Source organism: Squalius cephalus, assembly GCF_949319135.1.
Source record: "Squalius cephalus genome assembly, chromosome: 1".
In the NCBI taxonomy this organism is placed as follows: Eukaryota; Metazoa; Chordata; class Actinopteri; order Cypriniformes; family Leuciscidae; genus Squalius; species Squalius cephalus.
The window spans coordinates 44109633-44130503 of NC_137122.1; the positions used below are offsets into that span (position 1 = coordinate 44109633).

The window sequence follows — 20871 nt, forward strand, 5'->3', positions numbered from 1 at the left end:
TATGATGTTTTAAATAATACGTAAGCGCGTCTGTCGGAAATTGTGCGTGATGACGTAAAGCAACGTAGCCGAGCACAGCAAAGCGCGCCAAGGAAGGGTGTCGCGCTAAGTACGCACAGTACGCAGTGGTGTAAAAAGTGGCGCAAATGTGTAAAAAAACATGGCCAAAGAAGAGGACGTGATACGAGAGTTCGTTGTGAGAGAACTGCACAAGTGTTCGGATCTCAGGTAAACTGCGGGTTGAAAGAAATGTTGTCAAAAACGGAGGTTATTATCATCATTATATGTCAAAGAACGTTATGTTATGTGGAAGTCAGGGCTGAAGCATAAACTCGTTAAATGAGAAATATCGCACGCATGTCAGGTCTCACTTCGGTTTCTAGCTAGTGAGTGATATCAAGGGAGAAAGGAACGGATAAGGAAGATATAAAGGGGTGGTTAGTGTTGGATTCTTGTATGAAGACGCTTCAATCTGCATGTGTCGAGTAAAACACGATCAGGGGACACTACAATGATGTGTGACGCAGCTTACGTAAAAGCATGGACAAGCCACTATTAGGTGAAAGTGTGCTTCTGTTTTGTTGTGTACAATATATGTGGTGTTAAGTCATGTGACTTTTTGCACGGATTTTTTATTGGTCCATCAGAATTACATTTGCATGTTTAATTTACTGTTGCTCTTCAACCTTTCAAGTACACTGACTTTAGGCATTTTGCGGAGGAGATACCTGGAGAAGGTGGGTAGAGAGTCGCTCAGCACCAAGGACAGACAGTTGATGAAGAAAATAGTCGAGGAGGAACTCTTGAAGATGCAGGTGAGCAAGAGACTGTAAAGTCGTGTGGTCTTACCGTCATGCATCTGGCCGAAAACGACCCTTTGCTAAGCTCCACCCTTTGATTATTGATTTTTAACTCCAACACACTTTACTGAAAGTCTAAAATAATAATTGTTTCTAAAGAAATAAGGTTATATTCGTGTTTAACATGAGTGAGTGTTGCACTTCTTTTCTAGAGTTGAGGTCGATTTGAGCATTGCAATTATTGGTGAAAACTGCTCATAAAGTGGTTACAATTGATTGGAGATTATTTTTTCATGGACAGGAATGAATTGTAACATTGCAAAACATTTTATCTTTTTATCAGTATGTTTTCCTTAAAATAAATTGTTACACATAGGGGTGGGCAATATGACAAATCTTATATTTCAATATGAGTCATTTTATTTCACAATAACAATATATATCACAATATAGTCATTTTTGCTTTAACAATATGTAAGAATTTTGTATCAAAAAATCCAAAAACCACTTGCACAGTGTTATATATTTCCTTCAATTGATAACTTCCATTATCCTAAAAGTTTCCAAGAATTAGTAAATTTTAAACAAAATAAACAAAATTTTAAAAAGAGCCCGTCCCTGTTCACTTGTCGCCTGTCAATGACGTAATATCCGCATTATCCCTGGTTTCCGCTTGTACTGCCATATTAACCATGGGGACAGATGTGGACAACTGCTTAGTGCTTAACGTCTAGCGGCACGCTGTTGTTTCGTTCAAACATTATGGACCATGGCAAGCTGACTTTGGGACAAAAGGAAAACTAAAATAAGGATCAATATCAGCGTGACATTTTCAATGCCGCGACTAACTTGGACTTGACAGAGACGCCGCTCTTGCATGTACTTTATTAGACAAGTGAGCAAATGTACATAAAACGAATCAATGTTATATAGCTCAACATGATGAAATGTTAGAATATGATCAGTATGTTATTCTCATGTTGATCTAGCTTACTGCTAGTCTCATACAGCCAACAAACTAACACAAAGAATAACATTATAACTTTCAACTCACTCAAATGCAGTTTAGTATGATAATGTAACATTAGACCAAGTGAAACAGTGCTGCGCTACCTCACAAGTTTAATTCGTCAAATAAACTGACCCGTGTGAGTAGTAATTCAGCACTTGCGGGTAGTTCGGTAGAATTAAATGTCCTCATTCCTTTAAATCCACGGGACTCGCGTGTGGCGCTGACATCTGTCTCTCATTAGCAATCGTGCCCTGCTTCATACCACAGTCATGTTAAAAAACATGAATGTATTCACTCATTCATAAACATTATTAGATCCATCGGCATGACGACAAGTTCCATTATTCCGCTTATCACTGCATCATCAATCTATGCCTTTGTTATTGTAAGAGGTTAGCGACCCCTAGCGGTGAATTTAAAAACAAAACAAAACATATTTTAGCTTTAAATAAGGTTTTTATGATATAAAAATTTCAGAATTCTTGTCACCAATTTCAATATCACAAAGCAACTAACTCTAGCCTAAGTAAAGAAAATAAAACAAAAACCTCAAGCTTACTGAAGACAAACAGTCAGTGATGAAATAACAAAGAAAAGAAAACAAATTACAATACAAGCAAAAATACATCAAACTGCAATAGAACAAAGACGCAAATGAAATAGACCCACCTGAAAAACTTCAAGCACTAGAAATAAGAACTATATAAATTGTACACAAAAGTACATACAATTACAAAAAAAAAACACTGCATAGTCTTCAGTATGAACTAATTAAATTTACATTTATTCTTATTATAATTACAGACAATTTATTTTTGTCTTTTGTTGTTTGATAGTTAACATTTATGACAGATGACAGCAGGTTTATTAGGTTGCCGTCACTTTAAGATCAAATGCACTGATGCCTTATAATAATAATACTAATACTAATAATACTAATACACATATGGTTTCTTTCTCAATTGTTCTTGTTCACTTAAGACATAAACAAATATGTTTATGAGAATACTCGCAAAGACGGGCATTTTGACACATAAGTAATAACGGTGTATTTAACCGTTTAAGCCCAATAAGGCGCCAAAAAGAACTCTGTTCAGTACTCGTGCACGCTCTATGGCTACGTTTATACCGTCAGTGCACATCCGATTTTTGTGCATATCCGATTGAAATCCAATCAGATTTAGCAAGTGTGGATGGCAAAAAATCACATGAAATGCAATTTTTACAAATCTGTTTCGAGCTACATTAATATGTTTTTGCCGGGTTTGAAATCCTATTCAAATCGCATTTCTGGAAATCTGTTTCAGTCTGACCGCTTTGAATGGATTTTGCGTGGTTTATGTAATTTTCTCATGCCACTTAAAACGTAAACATCAGACGTTTATACCGTCAGTGCACATCCGATTTTTGTGCATATCCGATTGAAATCCAATCAGATTTAGCAAGTGTGGATGGCAAAAAATCACATGAAATGCAATTTTTACAAATCTGTTTCGAGCTACATTAATATGTTTTTGCCGGGTTTGAAATCCTATTCAAATCGCATTTCTGGAAATCTGTTTCAGTCTGACCGCTTTGAATGGATTTTGCGTGGTTTATGTAATTTTCTCATGCCACTTAAAACGTAAACATCAGACGTTGTTATAGGAAACATGCTGAAAGTCGCTGCAGAAATGAGGTTGTGTTGTTGCAAAGTGCTGGACGAGCAGTAAATGACTATGACAGACACGTGTTTTGAACCCGGCGGAGACGACAACACAGAATGAAGCCGCTCATACCAGCCTCCTACGTTTCTGCCGCTGCATCATAAGACGCAGTAGTCCAGCGCGATGGCTACACATTATCATGTTGTAAATGACATGTCATGTTGTCTATTGCAAACCCCTCTATGTTGGGCTTGTTGTTGTTTTTGGCGTATACCTGCCAACAATTATTAGGCAACTATTGCCTTTGCAATAGAAACCAACGCAGGTAAAGAGCGGGATGGACACACAAATCGGATCTGAACAGTTGCGATACACAGTGTGGACAGTCAGTAATTTTAGATCAGATTCCAATCGGATACATAAATAATCGGGTTTGGACTGACAGTGAGAACGTAGCTTATGAGCAGTGGCTTTATGTGTGTGTGCTCAGAAACAGTTTCTCAGACAGTGTGAGTATATACTAGCCTGGCAACTAAGCCAGACCTACATCAAGATGTTAGGTCTGGCAACTCATCATTGGCACGGCTCAATCCGAGGGGCGGGATAAACGGTTGTCTCTCAAAATCCCTCTGCATGCAATAGGACAGCGCTACAACCAATCAGAGCAATGAAGAAGGCTAGTTGGTATATTAATCTTTTGCCGTATCCAGTCGGCAAAACTCCGAACACATCTTCCTTTTTTAAAAAGGACTTAAGTGCCGTTCTTTGCTCTTTTCTCTAAGAAAAGCTTAACTCCAAGTCCTCCAGATTCGCGGCCAAAGCCGATTCGAAAGCCTGTTCTCCAGCAGCAGCCGCCATTCTTTGTTTTCAAGTAGCAGGGAACCGTCGCAACTCTTAAGCCCGCCCCGCCTACTCTATACACGATGTGATTGGCCTGACCTGAGTTTGGTTTTTCCAGCTCAAAAGTCAACGGAGAGTTGCTAGACCACACTGGCTGCATAATAAATTTTGCTGCCGCTAGGGTGCGTCTAGATTTCTAGGCTACGTATATACCTAAATTAGTTGTCTTTCACTGCCATTGACCTTCATTGGTTTAAAATCACTTATTAATGCTTAATAAAGCTTAATCCACAATGCTTAAAAACATCTGCAAATGACATGTTTGGCAACGTCACAAGAGCATAGCCGTAATCGAGATGTTAGTCAAAAATCTCTAGCGGCTTATTGTCTCTACTGGTATATCATCCACCGCTAGTTATACAGTAACATTATTAAAACTGTTTAAATCAAACATTACTTTGATAATCTCTTCTAAAATCTGAATGAATACACATAATAAACATAAGTTATTGACATTTACGTTCCTTAAGTCAGTTAAAGATGCTTTAGCGTTTATTTGGGAATGAAGATGGACACAGTTTAAACCACAGTATGCACTTCTCAATATTTAATTGTAAGTGTCTCAACCACAACGTTTGGCCAAACTTTCCAAACACCCAAAAAGAGAAAAGAACATAAGCTTGTCTGATAATATGGTGTACATCAACAGTGTGATTTGTCAGTAACGTTTTAAAGTTGAGGCTTAGAAAAGGTAATCTATCTTTTCAGGCCAGCAGTGATGATGATGAGCCTCTTATTAAAAGTGTGAATCCGTCAAAGAGCCAGAACAAAAGGAAAAGGGAGGATGATGACAGCGATGATGGTGGGGATGAAGAGAATAAAATGGTGGGAAAGACAAAGAGATCACGGCTAGAGGAGTCTTCTCCAGGTATCTGTGTAGTACTTGTGGAGTTTGTCCTTGTTTTATTTCCTCATTGGATGTTGCGTGAGTAACTTTATAATCTCTCTTTTCCAGATTCCCCTGACTCTGGAATAGAGAAGGCTATGAACGAGGGAGGGCAAAAGGAGGAAGAAGCTGGAAGTGATAAAGACACGGGTGAAGACAGTGAGGAGGAGCAAGAGAAAAAGAACATTAAAAGAAAACCACAGAATAAGAGACGGGGCAAACAAGAAGCGGACAATGACAAGAAAAAGAAAACGAAGAAGAAAGGGAAGGTGATGGATAGGGATGAAGATGAGTTGATGGATTCTGATGAGGAGGAGGCCAGGCAAAAACCACCATTGAAAGAAAAGAAAGAGGATTCAGACAGTGAGGAGGAAACCAGTGATAAACCAGCAAAAAGTGAGTCTGCGAGTGATTCAGAGGATGAAAAAGTGAAGAGCAAAGCGAAGACACAGAGCAAAAGAAAAGATATCAGAAAAAAGAAGCCGGTCGAGAGCGATATTGTGAAAGAAGTGCAGAGGGAAGTGTTTGGGAGCAGCTCTGAAAGTGAGGAGGAGAAGAACGAGAGCACTGAAACAAAAAACAAGAGCAACTCTGAAAATGAAAGCACTGGAGACAGTGAACAGGAGACAGATAAACGAAACGACGCTGCTGCTTTATCATCTAAAGACACCGAGAAAAATGGTAAGAATCCCTCAGAGGTTAAAGTGGGTGCACGTTTAAATCTCTCTACTTACATAGTTCATCTCTTCTTTTCTTTACAGAGGAGAAATTAAAGGGCAGTCAGAAGGAATCGGCAGAGGACTCAGACTCCTCGTCTCTTACCTCGCTGGAGGACGAGGAGGAGCGAGAGAAGGGCAAGAAGGAAGAGGGAAAAAGCGTGAAGAAGAAAAAACGCAGTGAGGATAGGGAGAACACAACCAGAGGAAAGGCAAGATGAATTTGAGAACACACACACAACTTTTTTTTCACCACTGTGTTTTATTTAAGGAATATCAAACAAGCAAGAGTGCTTTTATTCTGAATAGCAGCAGACATAAATATTTTGTAAGATTATAAATGTCCTTACTGTTTCAAATGAGTGCTGTTCTATAGAACTTTCTATTCATCAAAGACTTCTAAAAAAATGTATAACGTTTTCTACAAAATATTAAGCAGCACTATTGTTTTCTGCATTAAGTTTTTCTTAAATTCAGCTTTGCCATTACAGTAATACAATGCATTTTAAAATATATTCAAATATAAATTGTAATAATTGTAATAATATTTCACAATAGTACTGTTTTTGACTGTATTTTTGATCAAATAAATGCAGCCTTGTTGAGCATAAGATACTTTTTTCAGAAACATTAAAAAGACTTACCGACCTCAAACTTTTGAACAATAGTTCTGGTTTGGGTTAAAAATGCTCCAGATATTTAAAATGTTGGATAAAATACCCTGTAATGAATTTTGTCATCTTAACATTTTACATATTTCACAATATTCTATTCTTGGCCAAGTATGGAAGCTTGTTTCCACCACGGAATAAAAAAATAAATAGAAAGGTAATTGCGACTTTTTAGCTCACAATTCAGAATTTTCTCTCAGAATTGCGAGATATAAACTCGTATTCTAAATTTGCAATTCTGAGAAAAATAGTCAGAATTGCGAGATATAAACTCGCAGCTGTTTGTATTGGGATCATACAGATACTGTAAAATAAAATTCCAGGACTTTTAAAGCACCACTTTTTGGGTTTTCAAGGACCACAATCAGAAATCTTGCTTATGAAACACTATCTTTATTATCTTTTAAATTCTAAAAAAGTAAATAGATAAATAAAAATATACTAATAAAAGAAATAAAGTGCAGAACATGCAAACTGTATGCAGTGACTGTTGCAACTTTAAGTGTGGGAACAAAGCCCTTGAGTTTTCAGTGCATAGAAGAGCAAATAGAAAGAGGGCATAAACTTGTTATATGATTCTTATTTAAAGATGTAATAACAGAAAGGATTTCATTTGTTAAATGTACTGCATTTCAATGTAGTTAACTACAAAGTTTATTATATTGCAATCTAATGACTTCTTTGCACTAAAAATATAAATTTAAGGATTTTTTTATTACTTTTATTACAGATATAAGGTATCCATAACACAACTTATTTAATAATATATATTAAATACAAAGTTTATAATGCTATTTTTGTTCAATAAATAATATTTAGTATTGAGAAACTGTCTGATGGGGGTTTATCAACGACTTCTGTGCAGGTTACAATGTTCTGCCAGTAGGTGGCAGCAAAGGACTGACTTCAAGAGTGTGCTAGTAGACCGTTCATAAAAAAAATAGTGATTCATTCTGGAATGAAGCAAGGCTGTAAACAAGGAAATGATTTTAACTTTGAACAACACCTTATAAGGCGCAACCGACAAGCAAAGCTGCTCCGGGGTGAAGCTGAATCTGACGCTTTACTTCAAAGAGATCAAACCACTGACCAGAGCTGTCAGTCATGTGAAATCCACTTAACCATTGAAAGGATACTATTATTGCTTTCCTCATTCAAACTGATTTTTTTCTCCTCATGAATATATGACTGACCTGAAGAATGAAAGCTGTATCATATACTTGAAAATGTATGAGCAATATCCTGCTTATAGCTATACGAAATCAGTCTATATATCATATGGGTGCAGCGTTGATTTTGAGTGAAAATATTGAATGTGTTAGACAAAATTAAACACTAATTTCATATATATAGTCTTTCAATAATTCAAGCACTTTAAGTACCTTTTCATAAATAGAACCTCGTCTGTTTTCAAGGGGTTTCCAGGGCTTAAATTTCAGAAGTCAAATTCAAGTACTTCAAGCACCTTGCACGAATCCTGGTGTAATAAAGTTGTGAACTGACTTTTTTCCCATCAGAAACAGACTTGATATCTCACAATTCTGTGAAAAGAAGTCAGAATTGTGAGTTTATATCTCACAAATATTATTGTATTACTCGCAATTGCAAATTTATATCTCACAGTTGAAAGAATTGAGAAGTCAAAATTATGTTTTTTTGTTCTGTGACAGAAACAAGCTTCCATAGCTAAGTGTAGCTAGGTAATCAAGCAAAATCTAAAGTGTTTGTTTAGTGCCTTTACAGACACAGTAGTGACCTGTAGCTCTCATATGTCTGCATTAATTGTTTCTGAGGTGTAGTTTCTAGTTCTAAATGGATTTTGATTTTGACCAAACATAAAGAAATGACTCCCAACAACTGCAATGGCAGACAGCAATGGAAAGCCATGTAATCTAACAACACAGAGATGTTTATTGTGTGTGATATTTTGTGGATTATTTAAAGCTACTTCTGTGTTTAATGTTTATTTGTAATAGCCAGAATTGCTCAGATTGAGAATGTATTTACATTTTCTTGCATTTTACACCAAATGTGTGTTTATGAATGGTTAGAAAAATATTCTATAGAATAGTAAAAATAATTTTACCAAGAAATGATTAAATGGCTAAGATAGTGAAAATTATAACTGATTTGAATCATTTGTTCACCATCAGGATGAAGAGAATAAGGCTGTGTCCAGGCTGAAGCGCTACATCGCCCTCTGTGGTGTGAGACGCAACTACAAGAAGCTGTTAGACGGCTGCCGATCAGTAAAGGCGAAGGTGGCTGTGCTGAAAAAAGAGCTGGAGGAGCTGGGTGTGGAAGGTTAGTGTGCATGTGTGGACACACGGGGGAGCGCGCACACAATTAACCCTCAGTAAGACTGCTTTTTGTAGTCTTTCGGAAAGGTTTATTTACTACACAAACATGCGTGACGCTTGTGGTGTTGTCAGCGTCTCACTATACGAGTTTCATCTTCAAATTTAATTTGATAATACTATTGTCAGGAACACAGAAAATCAAAGGTCTTATGACAGAAATATATTAGTTTTGTACAGTATATGTGCTTCTCATAGTAGTAGAAACAGTAATAATAATTTATTAACTTTTTTTTTTTTAAAGAAATATACATTTTTTGTGCTTTTTTTGTTTGTTTGTTTGTTTGTTTGTTTGTTTTAACATAACAGTAAACCTCTATTGTGCACCATTCATTTGATTAAATTTTAAAAAGATTAATTAAACTGGTAAAGTTTTAATGCATTCATTTCATTAACACTGTTTTTGATAATAAATTCTGTATTCAATCATAATACACAGAATCCAGGAAAATTATAACAGAAAAAAAACACATTTCATAAGGCCCTATTAATGTTTTATAAGTTTTGTGAATTCAATTGATTAGCCATGATTTGAGTATTAAAATGTAAATAAACCATTTTTAATAAAAAATAAAATAAAATGGAAAACAGAATTTTGGGGAAAACAACACAGAATTTGGGAAAAAATAAAACTGATTTAATAGGGCCCTATAAATGTTATAAATTATTTTTGTACAAACACATTTATTACCCATGAAATGTGTCTCTCCCAGGTCAGCCCTCCATAGAGAAGTGTAAGAAAGCTCGACTAAAGAGAGAAGAAGCACAGGAACTGGCTGAGCTAGACCTCAGCAACATCATCACCACTCAGGGTAATGACACTTGATTCTGTATCTCAAGGATTCCCATGTTTATGAATACCTTGAAATCAGGGAATTTTAAATGTGGGATTTTTACCCTGTTCAGCCCTAAACCTAATGAAATGACAACTTTGTTCATCAGGTCGTCCCAAAAGGAGAGCAGCGGCAGCAGCGTGGCCTCCCGCACAAAATGCCTCTCCTCCCCCCTCTGCCTATAAACGTGTTGTGGACTCGGACTCAGATAGTGGGGAAGACCACACAAACACAGGCCGCAAGAGAGGAGCACCCTGGGGCAACCTGCAAGGAATCATCAGTGATGACGGGGAGAGCGACTAGATGGCAAGTGCCTTGTACATACAATCGGTTCCTGCGTTGCACCTGCTCTCTGTTTTACAACAAACTGTTTAAAAACCTGCTCTAATGAACCAGTCTGTTCTTTGGCAAAGGATTTTTATGTGTACATCCTCAAAAATTGTAGGATGTGTTTGGATTTTCCTTCCGATATGTTTGTTCTATACTTTCATGCGTTTTATAATTGCTAGTTTGTACTTTGAAGTATATTTAAGTGTTCCAAATGTGTAGAATGAGGTTCATGCAGCTTTGAAAATAAAATAATGTATATTGAATTTGTTTTACATTATCCATTCCTTCTCCCATGTCTTTTTTTGCGGACATGGTTATACAATTTGTTTTTATTTTTAGAAATGTGCTTTGACTTAAAGGCATATATCTCACAATGTAGACAAAAAAAGAACATTCCCACAATGAATTCTTGTATTCTTTATTTTGATTATATCGAGTCAGTGATTACATGTTTTTAAAGAGAACATCTTGCTTATGTGAGCTCTATTACAGAAATTCAGATCCTGAGAAATGGAGTAGAATTATAAAGCAAAATCACTTTTTTTTTTGTATTTTTCATATTGATGACGACCCCAGAATCTTACCACTAATCAATATTGAAGTTTGTTAAAGAAAATAAAAAGGCCTGTCAGCTGTCAACTTCATTTAAGAGCCATAATTATTAAATTACTGAGGCGGAAGATAAGAGTGATGATGGAGAATGTGACAGCAAGGGAAGAAGAGAGGAGGTTGTGTGAGCCACTCTCATTCAAGGGGAATGAGACAAACCCCAGCTGGTTGCTGCTTATGTGAGAGTTGATCCAGTCTTGATATTCGGACGCATTGATATACAGACCAGAAGTGTTGTCATAACCCTGCTTACTGACCAATAGATTCCAACGTCATTCTGCTGAGGCAAACAGTTTACATTTACAATAACACTGTCAACAACTGTAACAGAAGATAAAACAGGATTGCACTCACTATTTAGGTCTGTCTATAGAAGTGTCACTATATAGTAGTGAAAAAGTTGCTCCAGGTTACTGTGAATTGATTTGGATGAAATGTGAAACTTAAGACTGGTGTCTTGCTATACATTTATCTTGTTGTGTTGAGTCATTTGAAGCAGAGTTCACTCATTTGAAAATAGGTTTGAGCTCAATCCAGTGATCCAGCTTTCTGTACCTCCAGCAGCAGCCAGACAGACTGACTTAATGTAATCAGAAAGTCACTGAAGAAGAGAGCTGGAGCAGTGCTATAATTCCATAATTTGCTAACATTTACAGAATAGGAAATTATTTTTGTCTAATGTGGGTTTGAGCCGTTTTGGGTCAGACATCCCAAGTAGACCACAATGTCAGATGCAGAGACAATGCAAATAATCAGTCTTAATTTTACAATTATGAATCCACAGCTGCATATCCTATATGGTACTTATAACTAGCTCAAGGCACTACATACTTGAGTATGGACAGGGAAACAGACAAAATCCAGTCTTTATTGATTAGTCTCCCATTGAAGAAAAGGCCTGTATAAATGCTGACTTGCCACGGCCAAGACACGACCGTCACATTCTTCCTCTCAGCAATCTTGAGGAATGAGGCTCGACCACATACTGATGTGAGAAAAAAAGATATGGAAATTCCCTGTTTAAATGACTCACAAATAAAACATTCATAAGTTTGGGTTGTAACAACTTACCATCTATTTGAGAGAGACAGGTTGAGAAAGAGACAGTGACAAAACAATAGTCAAATAATTAGACTATTTACATTAGATTATTAAAGTTAACTTTTTTTGTGGCAACAGGTCTATTTTTCAACTCAAAGGTGGCCAAGTAATAGAGATGAACAAAAAAGACCAAATATTTAGACAATGTAATGAACCTGCAATAATGATAAACTAGTTTGAGTAGCCTATAATTACTTTCAACTTTTTAAATTATATTTTTATATAAGTTCATACTACCCCACTTGTAAATTTTGAGGAACATTTTGTAATTTCACTTTGACAAAATAAAGTAAAAAAAGGTATTTCATCAGAAATAATAATTTGTCTAGTCAAGTTAGCAGGCCCATTCAGTATTATCAACAGGCAAATTCAGCGGGCAAAACCGCATCATCTCTCTAGGAATTGTGCATTCGGGGATTTAGCGAGAGGAATTCATTCCCCACACGGATTTCACCTCAGATTCAATGCGAATTGGCTACATTGATCGTAAGCTTCTTGATTTCGAGTGACCTGAATTAGCATTGCTTCTCACCTCACTGCATTACTGATATTGACTCGCTGAAGTTATACTAATGTGACTGCCTCAATAACAAAGTTTAGATGAGATCTTTAGATGTTTAGATGCCAAGAAGGAGATCCAGTGCCCACGTTACAGCTGGCAATATTTCACTCTCCGATTGATTGAGTAATCGATTGTCGAGTTCACGCGCGTGATCATAGGTACTAAACCTATGCGCGTGAACTCGACAATCGATTACTGTGGACTTCGACCGAAAACAGGATGTAAATACAGGTATGAGTGCTGGCTGAATGGAATTAACATCACTTTTATTCATATCTTTCACATCTACTGCAGTCAGATTCACCGTGTTCACTCTGAAGGAATCACTCACATGACCTGTGCACTTGTAATGACACATCAAGGATGTTAAGAGGCTAAAAGCAGGTTTAAAACTTACCCCATTTAAGTCAACAGGGTGCAAATTTTAAAAAGAGGATAACACGGTGTAGGCAACACCGATTTTTGTCGTTGTTCTCTGTACTGACAGCACTCCAAATGTACAAAAAAATGAGCTCAATGTTAAAAGTTCTCCTTTAAGACAAAACCGACTGTGTTTAACGTTACATGAATACTTGCCAAGACAGGCATTTTGACATAACTGTGTATGTATTCGAGAGCAATAAGGCACGAAAGAGAACTGAATTCAGGTTGTCACGTGGCTTTTTGCTGGTGCGTTTCAGATGAGTGTCTGACAGCGGGTGTACCGCAAAGTTGTTTTCCACAGCTTACTGTGCTTAATAACTAACTCTTTTTAATGTCAAGCAAGTCACACGTTTGTGACAGTCGCATGCCCAGTCTATTCTCTGCTATATGCGGCGACCTAAAACTGACTTTTCGCAACATTTTAAAGTACCTATTAAAATCTTTTATATATTGCAAGATATTGCCATATACATATTGTGATATGCACATTTGTGATATTTTGATAATTTCGATATATCGTGCAGCCCTATTTTCCAGTATGGAAAAAAAATGCATTCAGATTTTTCACCCTCAGTTTGTGGGATATCAGCATATGGTTTTGTTTTGGGGGGTTATCGCTGCTCTCCGTGCTCTTATCATAGACTGTAAAAAATATGGACAAAGCGTCTGTGACGTCACCCATTGACTTTCTGAAGAACGGTTTTGAAGCCGTTTATGGGGGGTATGGGCGGCGCCATCTTGGGAAATCTTGGGAAATCCTAACCCCGCCCACCTTCTGACACAGCGCGCGTCACTCAGCTCACTCTGCTACTCCGGTCATCTTTGTGTATATTTTAGGCAACGAAATATGTTATAAAACACCATACTAACTCTTTTCGTTTTCATTTAAAGAAATCTTAAACATTATAGCCACACAAATGTGGTTCAGGCAACGCGTATTGATTATATTCACTGCACATAACGTTTGCCTATTTATAAAAAAACAAAATATAAAACACAAACCTGCCTCTTTTCGTTTTAAATATAATATAAAAATATTAAACATTTTAATATGGTCCAGGCAATATGTGCATTTGTACTAAACAACAGATTTTGCAGTAAACAACATTATAGATCATCTTCGTTGTATTAAAATTTAAAATGACAAAACTCAACCCAGTCTCTTTTTGTTAAATTTCAGTTTTATCAATATTAGCATTATAAAAGTATAAGTAAAAGGTATAAGAAGCTATACAAATAAAGCAAACAATTCAGTCAAACACACAAAGTCAGCGCTCGATCTAGTCTAACCAACGGTAAAGTTAAATAGCTTATAAAGTTATGAAACTTCCCCTCAGCCAAAACGATTGGCCAGGGAACAAGTTATAGATTCACAAAACCAAAAATCGCCCGTTAGATATACACAAGACGAATTATACCTCATGTTTAACCACTACAGAGACGCCAGGATCAGCGGCGAACGACTAGCCGAGGAAAAGCTGTTGCAGGCGGGGTACATGCGCCGAGCGCCCGGTCATCATCGCTGGATCTCACAACTGGATAAAATTTTCATAAATCTTTAAATAAACCACAGATTTGAGCTTTAAACAACTACATTCTCGCCTGAAAAACTCTTAAAACTACATTTCATGATACAGAAACAGTAGTATTATATTTCAAATGTGTTAAAAAATGGCGCTTCTTATGTTGTCATTCTCCAGTTGGCGCAGCCTAAGCTGTCAATCAAGCTGTCAATCAAAGTTAACCACGCCCTTATTTGTCATACATTTTATATCTAAATACTATCTAAACTAACGAGTTAGAAAAAAATTCACTACCCTCGCCGTTGTCAGGCACTCGGAACCTATCGAAAAATACAATAAAAGTCCATGGGACCAACCTGTAAAAACATGAATTTATGCTGTGAAAACGGACATTTTGACATGGGGGCTATGGAGATTTGCTCCCTTTTGGGACCTTCCCCTAGCGGATTTTCGATGTATTGCAGTTTTTCGCACTTCCGGGTAGGCTTCATTTACAGATGAGAATGTTGCCCCTTGGCTCTTATTCATTCTGGACTTATATAGAGCTGGTAAGTCCCGCCCCTTCCGCTAACCCCACTGGACCTCTAGGTTGAAAAATCGTCAATGCAAGTGAATGGGAGAAAATTATTATTTTCTGGTCCCGTTTGAATTGTGCCATGAATGTGAACATATGTTGTCTGTGAAGTCCACAAAGTGCTCTCACACAAAGTCTAACCATATCAAACTTCTACCCGCTAAATTGTAGCATTCTTTACACGAAAAATTATATAAAAAATTCACAAACAACATATGTTCACATTCATGGCACAATTCAAACGGGACCAGAAAATAATTATTTTCTCCCATTCACTTGCATTAACGATTTTTCAACCTAGAGGTCCAGCGGGGTTAGCGGAAGGGGCGGGACTTACCAGCTCTATACTCCATATGTCGAGTGATGATTGGCTAGCCCCAACACCCGTGAAGGGACGACTCGACGCCCGTGAAGAGACGACTCGACGCCTGTGAAGAGACGACTCAGCGCTGGCGATATGTTATGCCCTAAATTTATACATGATTAACTAACTGTATTTTTCTATGTACATTTCTGAAATTCACTTTATGTAAAGCTGCTTTTCACAATATGTATTGTGAAAAGCGCTATACAAATAAATTTGAATTGAATTGAATTGAATAGATCTGTGGTTAATGATGTGACATTAGAGTCTTTCCGGTAGAACTTGCGCTAGAGCTCCCATTTTTTGCCCAGAACAGAACCATACCGCCAGTCCAAACTGTATGTTAATTGTCAATCATCTTTGACAATCGTGGTCCTGACAGAAAGAGTGATGTCATCGTCCAGCTCAGTTCAGTTCTCATCATTTTTAGTAAATCATTTATATTTTTCTACATATCACCTTTTTATTTATTGTTGATTTTTTTTCCCCAGTTGGTGAGTTACACACCAAAAAAAAAAAGAGATGATAATGAGTATTTAATTTTCTTTCATTCAGACACATCATTTGTATTTTTTATGTTTAAAGAAACCGTATGTAAGATTGTGGCCAAAACTGGTACTGCAATCACTTTCAAATTACTGTAGAGCGGCTCTAGTTACCACAGCTGCAGCTACAAACTGCAGCTTACGTTCCTGCTGGATCCTGCCATAGACAGTAAAAGAAATGGACACAGCGACCCCATTGGATTCAACGGAGACAAGTGAAGTCAGTTAGAAGCACACACTTCCTGGGGGTCGAGCGTACTGCGCAGACTCAAACTGAGCTTGACGACGTAGATGTGACGTGAGCAACCCGTCTGTCTTCTAGTAGCTGTGCCAAGAGAAATCTGAATCATTCCCTTCCGAATCTTGCAGAGACAGAGAGCGTGAGTAGGAGGTGTCCATGAGCTAGGAGCAGGAGAAACTTTTGCTAGGCATTCTGATTAATTATTTTGTCATTTTGCCTCCTCGTCCCCCCAATTGGCCGCGAGCTTCTCCTCCTGTCCATACGGTAATTTCTCTACTGTGCGACAGAGAGTCGCAGGTTATGACGCAATCGTTAGCCTATTTTTACAAAAACTGCTTCTACGGGGCTATAACGTAAGATTCAAGGTAATGGAGCCTTTTATACATTTTCGTGTTTCTTTAGAAATAAATAATGGATAAATGGAGTCTTTAAACGCCTCAGATGTAAAGTTATTCGCTGTCAAAGTGACGCCAAAATGAATGGGAGTCAATGGAATGCTAACAGCAAGTGGGGGTCCGCTAATCAATGGCGGCACCAGGGGAAACTTCAAAAAAATATAAAACCCTGCCCCCCTGGATCCTGCAGCCTGTCTGGCAACCTCGAGTCAGGGGGGAGGGGATACACCGCTCTACAGTAATTTGAAAGTGATTGCAGCACCAGTTTTGGCCACAATCTTACGTACGGTTCCTTTAAGTTGAGAAGTATGGCCCCAGCAACATACAACATAACTTGAATAGAAACATACAACATCATTTAAATTGAAACATAACTTGAATAGTAATCGAATAGAAAATAATTAAAGTGAAAATGTTACCACAGATAATGTTTCAATCATTGTCTGGATGTACCCCCAAAATTTTACGAATAGAATGAGATGATTTTTAGTTTTGTCTGGAACAGTAAAAAACATAGGTTCTTCAGGATTATTATTATAGTGCACAATTGAAACTCTTAGTAGAAATAAAGTAAATTTAATAGAGTGAATGCGGTGCATCTGTGCCTTCACAATTGAAGTGCCTTCATGTGTGGTTTGCCAGTCTCAGATGTCGGTTCTGGGAAAAAAGGGTAACTTATTTCCTGGATGCTTTGCATTCTACATACTTTTGTGCCTCAGATTTTGGCCAAATATCAAATTCACAACAATACTGTATGAGACACAGCTTGTAGATTATTGTAAACTAGATTTGTTTAAAAGAATACTGAACTAAAAAAAAACTGTTTTATAAACCATATTGATGATTCTATTTTAAAGTTTCTGTCAAAGAAAAGATTAAAAAAAAGTTATTTCATCTTCATCCAAAAGCTGTAACCATCTGATTGTTCTTTAATCTCAAAGAAAAGATACAGCATTGCAATGCTGTGTGAAAGTAAAAATAATTCACTATAATATAATAATAATAATGTGTGAATTGTCATTAACATATCATGATTTGGTATTGTGATACATTTTGTGCCAATCCATAAAGTTGAAGATGTCTGAAGTGAAAAGGAAGAACTGGTCGTGGAGGTTGTGTGGGGAACATGGGTGAAGTCACATGCATTTTGGTGAGTCACCATAAATCTATGCCAACCTGCTAAGTTGCATTCCTTCAGATTTAGATTTAGATTTAAATTTAAGATTTATTTTCTTCATTATCATCATACAAACATACAACGAAATGATGGACTTGTCAACTTATACAGTTAAAGAATAATCAAATGCATATTACAAACGAAGGCCATATTGCAAATGAAATAAAGTGCTCATAATGTTATTGCACATACATGGTAAATTAAATAAGGTGCAAAAATGCAAAACTGGTATGCACATCCCAAACACCCAGATTGGGCTCAGGTGCAGGACATCAAAATAACATAAACAAAAAAAGAAAAGTGAAGTCCGCACACTGCATACTACTCAAGGTATATTTATTAAAAGCACAACGTTTCGACCATCAGGTCTTCATCAGGTGCAATCTGCAGTGTACAGTGTGCGGACTTCACTTTTCTTTTTTTGAAAATGAATTAAGGTGCTCATAATGTTCTTGCACATAGATGGTTCTAGCATGTCAAGGATGTATTGTAGTTGGAAGGTGTATTTTCAAAGTTCAGTTTGGTGACAGCTTTAGGATTAAAACTGTTCATGAATCTTGTGGTGCGTGCTTTGATAGACCTGTTCCGTTTTCCAGACGGCAACAGTTCAAACAAATGATGGGCAGGGTGATATGAGTCCTTCAGAATGTTGAGTGTTTTCTGCAGGCAACGGGAGGTAAATATATCATCCAGGGCAGGTGACTTGGTTTGTGATGCCTCCATACCAAACCAGCATGCCATGATCGTGATTTTAACGGTCAAAGACTATAAAAATGCTACAGTGAAAAACTGTTAATTGGTTAACAGAAAGTTTCCTTATTATATATGGTAAACAACTGTGATAGATCTAACGGTACATTTAATGTAATTTTACTGTAAAATACCGTTTTTGGAAGTGAAAAAGAACAAGTCATTGTATAATTTACAGTGAAAAAACGTAAATTGACATTCCCACAATTCCCTGTGACACTTCACATTTGATGTATTTTTGTTGAAATAACTGTTTCTTCATAGTGTTCTTAGTTTTTTCTAATTAGTTATGACATTAGGGTTTTATGTTACATTTAATGTTGTTAATTTAAAGTTTATTGCATTTTTTAAATTTCATGTGTGTTACCATGATGGTGTTTAGTGTTTGTGTGAATGACACTGTGCAGCTTCTATATATAAGTATTAATATTCTTGTGAAGGAGCTGCTTGTGATGAGCTATAATTCATCATGTAATTGTCATCACCACTGTGATTGGTGGTTGTCAGTGTATACCTGTAGTACAAGCCAGATATTAATACTTCAATAAGTCAGTAAATTAACATTATATCATATAATTAAATACGGTTTATTACTGTAATTTTAAGTAAAGTCTGTAAAATCTAAAATGTTGCTACTGTATTTTTTATGGTAAATTTCTGGCAACCACAGCTGCCAGTTTTTTACCGTAAATTTAACAGATTTTTTTTTTTTTTTACAGTGTATAAGGACACGCTCAATTGAGCAGTGGTAGAATGACACCAGGCATTTACTAGCACCGTGATGTTTATCATCCTCTGAGATGTGTGTGCCCAGAAATTTAAAGCTGGACAGTTATAATGCCAGATCATTATACAATTCCAGAGTCCAGTGAGGTTCATGCAATGGCATGAACAAGCTAAGGTGCTCATATAGCCCCCCTCGGAAAAAGATCATGAGGGATATTTCCACCATTTTGGCCAAATGAGCCAGCTCAACAAAGTCCTGTACATAGTTCTCAATTTTTCGATTTCCTTGGAAGAGACTCATAATCCTCACTGCTGGATCCGTTTGTGGGTCGAGTCTTCTGTTACGTAGGGTGAACTCAAAAACAAAGGAGAGCTGGATCTCAAATGCAGTCAGTTTTATTGACAAAAATAAACAAACAAATCAACCACGAAGACTATAACCAAGAACAGAATGAGTGCGCCAAACATAACATCCGTTCAGGAACAAGAATCGACAGGGAACACCAGAAACACTGGGATATAAATGCACAAAGGCTGCAAATATACAAAAGAGCTGATGAGGGACAGGTGTAGGTGATTAGTAGTCATGAAATCAAATGAGAGTAACTATGGAAACAAGGTTGACAATAAAACAAGGGAAAACGGGAACTAAACACAGGAAAAGAACACAGAAACAATAGGAACATAAAATACACTTCAGCACAAAAGTCCTTTATACAACAAGGGATCACAAGACTGGGATCATGGCAGTATTCATTCAGTGAATAAAGGAAAAAGAGATCAGCTTGGTTATGTTACAGAAATAAAGTAAGTTTATTAGAGTGAATGCGGTGCATCTGTATAAAAACAGTGCCCTCAATTGTGGTTTGCCAGTCTCAAATGTCGGTTCTCACAGAGATGCGAATGATAAAAGGGAAACTTTTATTTCCTGGATGCTTTGTGTTCTACGTACTTTTGTGCCTCAGATTTTGGCCAAATTTCAATTCATACCCAATACTGTATGAGAAACAGCTTGTAGATTATTGTAAACTAGAGATGTTTAAAAGAATACTGAGCTAAAAAAAATTAGCTGTTTTATAAACCATATACTGATGATTCTATTTTAACGTTTCTGTCAAAGAAAAGAGTTATTTCATCTTCATAAAAAAGACGTAAACATCTGATTATAGTTATTTTATAGAAAAGATATTGCATTGCAATGCTGTGTGAAAGTGAAAAAACTAACACACATTCTAAACTATATTTTGTATACTATTCATATACTTTATATATATATTTATATTTTAATATATTGTATATATATATATATATATATATATATATATATATATATATAATTCACTATAATATTAATAACATTTATGTGTGAATTTCCATTAAAATATCATGATTACTTGGTATTGTGATACATTTTGCACCAATCCATTAAGCTGAAAGTGTCTGAGGTGAAAAGGAAGAACTGGTCGTGGAGATTGTGTGGGTGACACAGTCACATGCATTCTGGTCAATCACCATAAATCTATGCCAACCTGCTAAATTGCATTCCTTCAGTAGTTTTGGTCAAGTTAATGTTATTCAAGTTCAAGTCATCCCATTATGTGTTGAGATAAACAAGGAAATGAGTACAATGGTGCTAAATATAAAACATAATATCATTAGAACAAATCTGTAGTGCAAAAGGAAATAGGGAAGTAAGATTTAAAAAAGAAGCAATGCAAAAGACTGTGAAG

The 20871-nt window shown here is 36.6% G+C and overlaps 1 protein-coding gene across 1 annotated transcript; it reads left to right on the forward strand.

Annotated features, from left to right (window-relative positions):
- The first annotated feature begins 67 nt into the window (after window positions 1-67).
- hirip3 (HIRA interacting protein 3) lies at window positions 68-10806 on the forward strand. The gene is made up of 8 exons (XM_079864975.1): window positions 68-228; window positions 695-815; window positions 5067-5226; window positions 5314-5925; window positions 6006-6172; window positions 8785-8935; window positions 9702-9800; window positions 9931-10806. The coding sequence occupies exons 1-8, from the start codon at window positions 161-163 to the stop codon at window positions 10122-10124; spliced, it is 1572 nt and encodes a 523-aa protein (XP_079721101.1). The 5' UTR covers window positions 68-160; the 3' UTR covers window positions 10125-10806.
- The last annotated feature ends 10065 nt before the right edge of the window (window positions 10807-20871 follow it).

What these genes read in the sequence shown, in the direction of transcription:
- hirip3 (XM_079864975.1), top strand. Translation starts at nt 161, where the DNA reads ATGGCCAAAGAAGAGGACGTGATACGAGAGTTCGTTGTGAGAGAACTG. An exon ending in CACAAGTGTTCGGATCTCAG is followed by an intron (nt 229 to 694) that starts GTAAACTGCGGG and finishes CAACCTTTCAAG; the next exon opens with TACACTGACTTTAGGCATTT. An exon ending in TAAAGACACCGAGAAAAATG is followed by an intron (nt 5,926 to 6,005) that starts GTAAGAATCCCT and finishes TTTTCTTTACAG; the next exon opens with AGGAGAAATTAAAGGGCAGT.